At 39.6% G+C, this 10733-nt stretch overlaps 1 protein-coding gene and 1 long non-coding RNA gene across 8 annotated transcripts in view; one reads left to right on the top strand and one right to left on the bottom strand.

Annotated features, from left to right (window-relative positions):
* Positions 1–4640, top strand: part of MYLK (myosin light chain kinase) — a 123559-nt gene extending 118919 nt beyond the window's left edge. For all 6 annotated transcript variants that reach the window (XM_049628310.1, XM_049628309.1, XM_049628311.1 and 3 more), the window contains one exon: positions 2627–4640. In XM_049628310.1, coding sequence (XP_049484267.1) covers positions 2627–2877 — 251 coding nt within the window. In that variant the 3' untranslated portion in view covers positions 2878–4640. The remainder of the gene's footprint in view (positions 1–2626) is intronic.
* Positions 4530–8706, bottom strand: LOC125921029 (uncharacterized). 2 transcript variants are annotated; one of them, XR_007457283.1, is made up of 2 exons: positions 8597–8706; positions 4530–4695 (listed from the first exon to the last, which is right to left on the bottom strand). It is a non-coding gene; the product is annotated as an uncharacterized LOC125921029 (long non-coding RNA). The 2 variants fall into 2 exon arrangements; XR_007457284.1 differs by lacking the exon at positions 8597–8706 and adding an exon at positions 7985–8035.
* Positions 8707–10733: the final 2027 nt, after the last annotated feature.

The following is a 10733-nucleotide window of genomic DNA, read 5'->3' as shown; positions in this document are numbered from 1 at the left end:
TGCAATGTGACTTCATTCACATTCAATGTGAGGGAAGCTGGGATCCAGACGCCTATGCCATCTTCCCCATGCTGCTCCGCCTGCCAAGAATAATGTGGCAGCAGAATTGAGTTGCCAGTGCTCAAGAGAACTTAAGGGATCTTAGCATAGCACCTGAGAAATTAGCAATGTTGGTGACACAAAGCATTTCAGTTTCCACAGACTGCAACATTCTAGAAAGATAAGGGCAAAAAAAGACAGGTTCTTTGCTTCCAGTTTGTGACTACTGCATGCCAACTCAAGTGGAGGGTTATCTCCCATTTGAGTCTGACCAAATAAAGCACAGAAGTTCATTAAGCAACTTTACTAAGGCTGCATAGCACAGGACAGCAGTCAGAACAAATCGTGCCTCCTACAGTTTAAAATTCTCCAGCAGTATGACTAGATAATGCCTTTTGCGTAAAGCAATCCAAAGTGAAGAATGGAAACAGTTTATTTCCTGCATCATTATATTCTCAAACTGCCTTGTAAATGCAGTGCCTATCATAATCTTTCTCTGTTCTCATTCAATTAAAAAAAAAAAAAGGTGGATGTGTTGCCTTTGCTAGTGTGGAAGTGTGCAGATTGGGGGGCGCTGCGAGAAGCTCCGAATTCTCTCCATCACCACACTGTTTTTGGTCTTCTGAAGTTCTTTTTCCTTTTTTTCCTTTTTAAACATTATTACAACATAATGATTATCATCTTTGTACTTTTCTGTCTGGGATTATTCCTTCATATTTGCATAACTTCCACTGGAACACTGAGAAGGAATTAAAGCATATGGAGGCAGTTTTGATAAAAACAAAATTCTACTTGAAAAGAATGTTAGAATTCTTAAATTCTTTTTTTTTTTTTAAGTTTACTTAGAGAGAGAGAGTGAGCAGGGGAGGGGCAGAGAGAGAGAGGGAGAGAGAAAATCCCAAGCAGGTTCCGTGCTTTCAGCTTGGAGCCCGATGCGGGGCTCGAAATTATGTACCACAAGATCATGACCTGAGTCTAAACCAAGAGTCAGACGCTTAACCGACTCAGCCACCCAAGCGCCCCTAGAATTCTTAAGTTCTTATGTGTAATTTTTTTCCTATAAAAATATTTCTCCCAAATTTAAGAACAACTCAGATTGTATAAATATATATATATATATGTGTGTGTGTGTGTGTGTGTGTGTGTGTGTGTGTGTATTTTAAGTTTATTTATTTTGAGAGAGAGAGAGCACAGAGGAGGGGTAGAGAGAGAGAGAGAGGGAGAAAGAGAATATCAAGCAGGCTTCTCACTGTCAGCACAGAGCTAGACATGGGGCTCAGTCTCATGAACCATGAGATCATGACCTGAGCTGAATGAAATCAAGAGTTGAATGCTTAACTGACTGAGCCATCCAGGCGCCCCTGTATATTTGTAAAGACCTATATGTGTGTGTGTATATATATCATATATAATACATACATATGATGTGTGTATGTGTGTGTATATATATATATATATAATATTTTTTAAATGCTGAACTTTGCATAAACATGACTAATATATAAAATGAGGCTAACCCATGTGGCCAATTTCCAGTTATCCATAAGTAGTTTATCTGTCTTTGGATCAGACTAAAACAAATAATGGCTTTTCTTTTAAGCAATATTATCAGCTCCTCTAATTTATTATAGAGCTGTTATTAGCTTTGAGTTATAATTTACATACCATAAAATTTACCTATTTTATGTATACAGTTAAATTATCTTCTGTTAGATTTACAGAATTATGCAATCACACAACCAATTTTAGAATATTTCCATCATCTCCAAAGATCTCTCGTGCCTATTTGCTTTTTTTTTTTATTTAAAAAATGTTTTTTAATATTTATTTATTTTTTAGAGAGGGAGAGGGAGCATGCCCAAACTAGCAGGGGAGGGGCAGAGAGGGAGGGAGGCAGAGAATCCGAAGCAGGCTCTGCCCTATCAGCACAAAGCCCAAACTCATGAACCATGAGATCACGACCTAAGCCAAAGGTCGTGCTCAACCAACTGAGCCAGCCAGGCACCCCGAACTTAAACACATTTAAATAAAAAATAAGAGAACAGGGGCGCCTGGATGGCTCAGTCAGTTTAGTGTCTGCCTTCAGCTCCAGTCATGATCTCATGGTTTGTGAGTTTGAGCCTCTCTGCTGTCAGCACAGAGCCTACTTCAGATCCTGTCTCCCTCTCTCACTGCCCCTCCTCCACTCGTGCTTTCTCGCCTTCTCTCTCAAAAATAACTAAACATTAAAAAAATTTATTTAACTATTATACAAGAAATTTTCTTTTCGTCCAAGGACCTATTTATTTAGCTCTAGGAGTGCAGTTGGAGTCAAGGCTGTGTTCCAGGTAGTACTCTAGATCTGTATAAAGGTGGGAGGCAGTACAAGCCCCACGTGGATGGTAAGTGACATGACTATATGACACCTTTTTTTGCGGGGTTTTGGATATCAGTATTTACAATATATGCCCATATCCAAATGTAAATCTCAAAACAAATGCTAAAAGCCAACATCATGATACTTTCCCTGTACCCCGTTAATCAATAGAGATTGCTTACGAATTGCTTGCACGAATTGATAAACTTGTGTTCCCTCCCTGTGCTGCAGGATACCCAGACCCTGAAGTTGTCTGGTTCAAAGATGACCAGTCAATCCGGGAGTCCCGCCACTTCCAGATAGACTACGATGAGGATGGGAACTGCTCTTTAATCATTAGTGATGTTTGCGGGGATGACGATGCCAAGTATACCTGCAAGGCTGTCAACAGTCTCGGAGAAGCCACCTGCACAGCAGAGCTCATTGTGGAAACCATGGAGGAAGGGGAAGGGGAAGGAGAAGAGGAAGAAGAGGAAGAGTGAAAGCCAGAGAGAAGCAGTTTCTAAGTCGTCTTACAAAGACTATTTCTCTAAAGCTCAAAAAATCCAAGATAGTAAAAGCACCTAGTGTGATAGATTATTTAGTTAGGTCTTTTGGGGGTTGATTGTTCAGCAACAGCAGTTGACACCTAGCAGCAGTTATTGATGGGCATTAATTTGAATTAGCTGGCACCTTAAGATACTACCAGTAACTTGCCTGATCAGTTGATTTTAAAGAGAAAGTAACCAAAAGAAATCTTTATCTGGGTAAGGTCATAAATTCCCTAACTGAAAGCACTCATGAAAAATAAGGCCCTGTTGTCACAGCCCAGAAGGTCCCTGGAGACAGAGATCTCTCTCTCCCAGCTCCTAACTGCAGAGAACCGAGTCTCCTCCAGCCCTGCAGCACGCCATTCTGAGAGCAGTTGAGCCATTGGAACATATGAGGCACATTTTATTCCAAAGTATACTGTACACATTCAAACTTCATTTGTCTCCCCTGATGTATCTACCCGTTTTTCTGGATCTGAATTTGCCATGAGTTTAAGCACTAAGGACATTATGCTTCTTAGATTCTGAAGACAGGTCCCCTGCTCATGGGTGGCTGGCTTCTTTAGGAGAATAGAATCTCTTTTCTTCCAAAATCAGTAGGAAATCTAAACTTATCCCCTCTTTGCAGATGTCTAGCAGCTTCAGACATTTTTGTAAGAACCTGTGAAAAAAAAAATCCTTGCTAATGTGCTTTTCTTCTGAAACCAGGATTCGTATTTGTGCTGTTATAGAAGATCAGCTCTGCATGTGTGGTAAAGATTTCTGTGTTTGAATGTATGAAAAACCAGTTTCCTAAAAAGTTAGTCTTAATTATTTATTGGCCGCTGTGAAACAGATTTCAACTGATGAAGGGCTGTAGAACTGCACATACTTTGGAATCTCCTTCAGGGTAGTCTGAGTTTAACACGCCTTCAATTCTAAACACTCTCCAGAGGACTCTACCTACCTTATGGGTTCCACGATGTTTTCTTCTTGAATGTGCATCAGTCATGCCTTGCCCCCCAGCCTTCAAATGTATTCTTAGACCTGATAAATGCACTCAGACTTGCATCTTTAGAAATTTTTCTTTCACTACATTGGCACTTAAATTTTTCTTTATAAACTTTTTGAAGGTCATAAACAAAGACTATAAACTAATATGCCTAATACGTTTCCTCTGAGTGTGTGTGTGTAACATTCCAAATACTTTTTTCTTCTCCACTGTTTGTAAAGTGCAGCAATTTAATATTTGAGGGGACTTTTTAATAGTTCCTCAAGAACCAATTTGAAACGACTTCAGTGCAACCCTACACAGGATCAACTTCAGAACTTTGATAGTAGTCTTATGTTACCTTCCATTCTATTTTTATCTGCTTTTTGCTGCTAGTTTCAAATTTGCCAGTATTTTTTCTTTTTGCTTTTTTAGCAGTTACAATTTTTTCATAATAGCCACAGTATTGCCACGGTTTATAATAAAGGGTTTTAAAATTTGATTTAGAGCTTTTGAAGCTTTTCTTCACTTAACTGTGTTTAGAAGACTATAACCTTTGTGTGCATGTATGTTGTGTGTGTGTGTGCATGTGTGGTGTGTTTGTTACAGATTTTTAATGTCTTGAAATTGTGTTATGTTCTCGCAGTTTATTATGCCATCAGAATGGTAAATGAGAACACTACAACTGTAGTTAGCTCACAATTTTTAAATAAAGGATACCACAGTGCATGCTGTTTGTTCAGTCTCTGCAGCCTCCTCTTTCTTGCCATGTCACCAGCTGTAGACTACCCTGATGGATCCTGGAAACAAACAAATGTTGTGCTGCATGAATGGCTTAGATGGTTGTGATTCACTAAGGAACAGGATGACTGACGTAGTTCTTGTTGCTAATAGGCAGCTTGATTTGCACATGTTCAAAATTTCTCTTGAGTGTCATTTGGTTCAATTACATTCTACAGGTATTTAATATCTATAGGATCCTCATAATGCTAAAACCTATATGACATTTTTGGCATGTGACAAAATCATTATCATCATTAATATTATTTACCAGGGCTTGGTTTGCATTTGTAACGTTGGTGCAGTTTCTTACTGGCAACCAAGTTCCATCTTTCCGTGTCTTGACATTGAAACATTTGTTAGGAGGAAATTCCTGATAATGCTCCTGCTTTATAGGAAATCTGTTATCAGATGGTGAGCCTCTTATGTCTTGAGTGTTCAAACAATATTATAGATACTCTAGAAACAATCAAGACATGCTAATAAATATTGGACTAGATCATTCTATGATTCTATGGTATAGTCTGGAAGGAAACAATCCATTGGTCAGTTAATATTTAATTTTTTTCATTTTTTAAAGGCATTTACAATCCACAAATGTTCCTAGTGAGGAAATTACTAGTTTTAAAGACAAGGATTTTTTATTCCTTGCTAGGGAAAAATGTACCATACGTGTTCTGCACCAGGAAAAATAAATACATTTTCTCCCATTCCATTTTCATCCCAAACATATAAAAATCCATTGGTTGCTGCTTACATTGCAGAACTTCATATTAAATGATATTTCTGTGTGTAATTAAAAAGACATGCTATTGGGGCGCCTGGGTGGCTTGGTCGGTTAAGCGTCTGACTTCGGCTCAGGTCATGATCTCACGGTCCGTGAGTTCGAGCCCCGCGTCGGGCTCTGTGCTGACAGCTCAGAGCCTGGAGCCTGTTTCAGATTCTGTGTCTCCCTCTCTCTCTGCCCCTCCCCTGTTCATGCTCTGTCTCTCTCTGTCTCAAAAATAAATAAATGTTAAAAAAAATTAAAAAAAAAAGACATGCTATTGTCAGCTCTAACTTTATATAGTCTTTTTTTCTTTTTTAAAGCCATTTTCTTTTTTAAATTTTTTAAGTTATTTTTGAGAGAGAGAGAGAGAGACAGTGCATGAGTGAGGGAGGGGCACAGAGAGAGGGAGACACAGAATCCAAAGCAGGCTCCAGGCTCTGAGCTGTCAGCACAGAGCCCAATGCAGTGCTCGAACTCATGAACCTGAAGATCGTGACCTGAGCCGAAGTCGGACGCTTAACCAACTGAGCCATCCAGGTGTCCTGAGTCTTTTTTTCTTTTTAATCAAAGTGTTTGAGTTTTTTACTTTTCACATTTTACCTGCTTTTAATAAATCTATGCTAATGAGTATCAAGGAGATAAAGGATAATTCTAAAGAAATTCAATTCTCCCACTTTTTAAGAAAACACAAGGTAATACTACTTTCTTTACCCCTTAGGAACTCCTCCGTATTTTGAAAGGGAGGCTAATATCTGTGCCAGTCACTACTGAGGCTCTTTGCCCCCTGGCACAGCTTTGCTGGCTCCCTGGCTAGATGGGGCTGTGACTAGTCCTGGTCAGTAAGCTGTGAGTAGAAAGTGATGTGCGTCCCTTCTGAGCCAGAGGATTTAAGTACTAGTGCAAGACTCTCCATGATGACTGGCAACATGTGAGATGGTGACTACTTTATCTGCCTGGGTCCCCAGCCAACCCCAAATGGGCATATAACACAAGTAAGAAATAAATCTTTGTTCTTATAAATCACGATTTTAGGGTTCTTTGTGGCTGCAACATAACAGACTATCCTGTTACAAGGTCATCACTGTATTCTAGATCTGTTCTAATAAGGTAGCCATGAGTCACAAGTGACTAAACAACTTAAAACTCAATTCCTCTGTTGCACTAGCCACATTTAAAGTACTAAATAGTCGGTGCATCTGGGTGGCTCAGTCAGTTAAGCGTCCGATATCAGCTCAGGTCATGATCTCATAGCTCGTGAGTTGGAGCCCCGCGTCGGGCTCTGTGCTGACAGCTCAGAGCCTGGAGCCTGCTTCAGATTCTGTGTCTCCCTCTCTCTCTCTGCCCCTCCCCTGCTTGCTCTCTCTCTCTCAAAAATAAATAAGCATTAAAAATGTTTAAAAAAATAAAGTACTCAATAATCAGGTATGACTAGTGGCTACCTTATTGGACAGCACAGATTAAAACTTTCCGTAAAGTTCCATCAGCACTGTTCTAGATGAATTAGGAATAAACAAGAACTCCAAATTTTACCCTAACCGTGCATATTACTTTTCAAATTACTGTGAAATGAAAACTTAAATGTTTGTATGAAATCAGTCTGGAGAGCATGGTCCATAGTTTCACCAATTATATTGAATAATCGACTTTATACCTAGGTTATAGTTTTTGATTCACTGCTTATATTCATATATATTTTTTTACTTTTTAAAACATTTTAAAAGTACCAATTCTGTGTTTCTCACCACAAAATCTAAATAGACCTGTAATTCACAAGCAATTACGAGACTACTTGGGATACCGAACAACCAGCTAGGACAAAAATCTCCAGTGTTTTTGGAAGATGGAGCTACTTGAGATAGGGGAGCTTGCAATGGGGACATATGAGATAGATGCACAGGAGAGACAGGGTCACTAACACAGGATTTCCTTGACAGTGGACCAAAAGGAAGGTGGGAGGGGCCATTGCAACAGCTGCAATCATTTAACTTCAGTGGCTTCGTTCATTGATATTGGAAATATCCAGGAGATCTGCAGTGTTTGGAGACATCAAATTTCTAACTGCTGCTTCCTTGAAATTTCAGCCCACAGGCCCCACTGTGTTCCAAAGGCTAACATTCTGCAGCAAGGGCTCCACGTCAGAGACCATAGCCCCAGTGGCGACCACATGGAAATGTATGATAAATCTTCACAAGACATTATTGGACTCTCTGAGACTAGATTTCTTCTAGATGGAGATAACTAAGGAGAAGGAAATTATAAAGTAACCTGTCAATTTGGTCATTCACACTTATTAGCTTCTTTTGGGCAGACAGAAGTAGCCTCCAATAGTTAAGAGATAAGTTGAGCTACAGGGCTCCTCCACCATCTTATCTCAGATGGTGTGTTAAAGTGAAAGATGGCCTCGGTCCAAATATGTCATTTATTAGCAAATAGTCCTACAACCTATTCTGCAAGGTCTGTGAAGTCGCAGATCTCTCTCCAGAAAGTACCTGACCTGTTCACTGAAGACAGATGCTGCAGGATACTAGGGTAGGATTTACCTAATCTGGTTAATCAGCCAAGTGAAGTCAGTTCCAGCTGGACTTCTTTTTTTTTTTTTTTTTTTTAATTTTTTTTTATTTTTTTTTATTTTTGGGACAGAGAGAGACAGAGCATGAACGGGGGAGGGTCAGAGAGAGAGGGAGACACAGAATCGGAAACAGGCTCCAGGCTCTGAGCCATCAGCCCAGAGCCTGACGCGGGGCTCGAACTCACGGACCGCGAGATCGTGACCTGGCTGATGTCGGACGCTTAACCGACTGCGCCACCCAGGCGCCCCCCAGCTGGATTTCTTATTGGAGCTGTATCTCGTGCCTCAGTTTCTTCATCTATAAAATGAGAGTAATAGCTCTTCTCTAGTAGTTGTTACAAAAATTAAATGAGGGGCGCCTAGGTGACTCAGTCGGTTAAGCATCCAACTCCTGACTTTGGCTCAGGTCATGATCTCACAGTTTGTGAGTTCGAGCCCCACATTGGGCTCTGTGCTGACAGTGCAGAGCCTGCTTGGGATTCTCTCTCTCTCTCCCTGCCCTTACCCTGCTCGCTCTCACTCTCTCTCAAAATAAATGTTTTAAAAAAAATTTTTTTTAATTAAATGAACTTATGCACATTACCTGATCCTGATGGTAAGCACCTATTTTTTCTGGCACTCAGAGATGCTAAGATGTGTCAGAAACATGCTCTACCCTCAAGAAATTGTACTCCTGCAGAAACAAAATACGTATGTGAAAAAGTTATATACTAATGAAAGATGAACTATCTAAATTCACCTACCTCCCACAAAAAGGACCTTTGAATCCGAAAGTGCCCATGCAATTGTACAAAAAATAATTGCTGTGAGTTTAGGAAATGCTACAACTGCCCTTTTGTTCTAAGGGGAAAGTTTTAACTCCCAGTCGCTACTCTCCTCTTCATAGTCAAAAGAGAAAAACTCATCTACCTTATGAGTCTTATTTCACAATTAAGAGGAAATTTCTCAGAGTTACTTCACTTGAATACCTTTATCCCAAAGAGTTCCCTAATTTTTTTCTTTATCTTTGATCTATCTGCCATTTAAATAACACCAACTCCCATGAAAAAAACTGTAAACGTCAATAGCTCTATACAGGCAGGACGGGGAGGGTGGGAAGCATGTGGCAAAATAACTACGGTCTGATTTGCTAAATGAGGAGTATGTTATGGAGATAAACATAGATTGATAATTACTAAAAAAAATCTTAAGGTCACCTTTTTTTTTTTTTTTTTTTTGATATAACAAGCATTATCTTTGGGTGGTACCTTCCAGTTTATAGAGTGCTCCTCTATAAAAATCAATAGCTCCTTTCATTTTTTTAAGTCATTTAATCTTTTTGTTATCATGATAACTGTCCCTTTTAATCCCCATCCCCTACTTCCCCTATCCTCCCACCCACATATCCTGTGGTAACTATCAGCTTTTTCTCTCTGGTTAAAAGTCTATTTCTTAGAGGGCCTGGCTGTCTCATTTGGTACAGCATGTGACTTGATCTCAAGGTCATGAGTTCAAGCCCCATACTGGGCATGGGGCCTACTTAAAAAAAAGATTTAGGGGCGCCTGGGTAGTTCAGTCGGTAAGCATCCGACTTTGACTCAGGTCATGGTTTGTGAGTTCAAGCCCTGCATGAGGCTCTCTGCTGTAAGCACAGAGCTGCTTCAGATCCTCTGTCTCCCTCTCTGCCCCTCCCTTGGTCACTCTTTCTCTCTAAAAAAATAAATAAATAAACGTGTTTTTTTTTTAATTTTTAAAAATTGGTTAAGAGTCTGTTTCTTGGTTTCTCTCTTTCCTTTGCTCATTGGTTTTGTTTCTTAAATTTTACATATGAGTGACACCATATGGTATTGGTCTTTCTTTGACTTATTTTGCTTAGCATGATACTCTCCAGCTCTCTCCATGTTATTGCAAATGGCAAGATTTCATTATTTTTTTATGGGTGAGTTATATTCCATTTTGTGTGTGTGTGTGTGTGTGTGTCACATCTTCTTTATCCACTCATCTATTAATGGGCTCTTGGGTTGCTTCCATAGTTTGGCCGTTGTAAATAATGCTACAATAAACAGAGGTGCATATATCCCTTTGAATTAGTGTTTTTTGTATTTTATGGGTCAATACCCAGTAGTGCAATTTCTAGATTGTAGGGTATTCTATTTTTAACTTTTTGAGGAACTCTACACTGTTTTTTCCACAATGGCTGCACCAATTTGTATTCTCACCAACAGTGCAAGAGAGTTCATTTTTCTCCACATCCTTGCTAATACTTCCTTCTAGGAAGGATACTATATAATAATGAAGGGGACAACCCAACAAGAGGATATAACAATTGTAAATATTTATGCACCCAAAATGGTGGCACCCAAATATATAAAACAGTTAATAACAAACATAAACAACCAATAATAAGGGGCGCCTGGGTGGCTCAGTTGGTTGAGTGTCCGACTTCGGCTCAGGTCATGATCTCACAGTCCGTGAGTTCGAGCCCCGCGTCGGGCTCTGTGCTGACAGCTCAGAGCCTGGAGCCTGCTTTGGATTCTGTGTCTCCCTCTCTCTCTGCCCCTACCCCACTCATGCTCTGTCTCTCTCTCTCTCTCTGTCAAAAGTAAATAAACATTAAAAAAAAATCTTTAAAAGATAATCGATAATAATATAATAACAGGGTATTTTAATACCCCACTAAATGATGGACAGATCATCCAAACAGAAAATCAACAAGAAAACAGTGGCTCTGAATGACACAC

Source organism: Panthera uncia, chromosome C2, assembly GCF_023721935.1.
Source record: "Panthera uncia isolate 11264 chromosome C2, Puncia_PCG_1.0, whole genome shotgun sequence".
Classification (NCBI taxonomy): domain Eukaryota; kingdom Metazoa; phylum Chordata; class Mammalia; order Carnivora; family Felidae; genus Panthera; species Panthera uncia.
The sequence above is the reverse complement of the archived record's forward strand: the minus strand, read 5'-3'. Positions and strand labels throughout refer to the sequence as shown.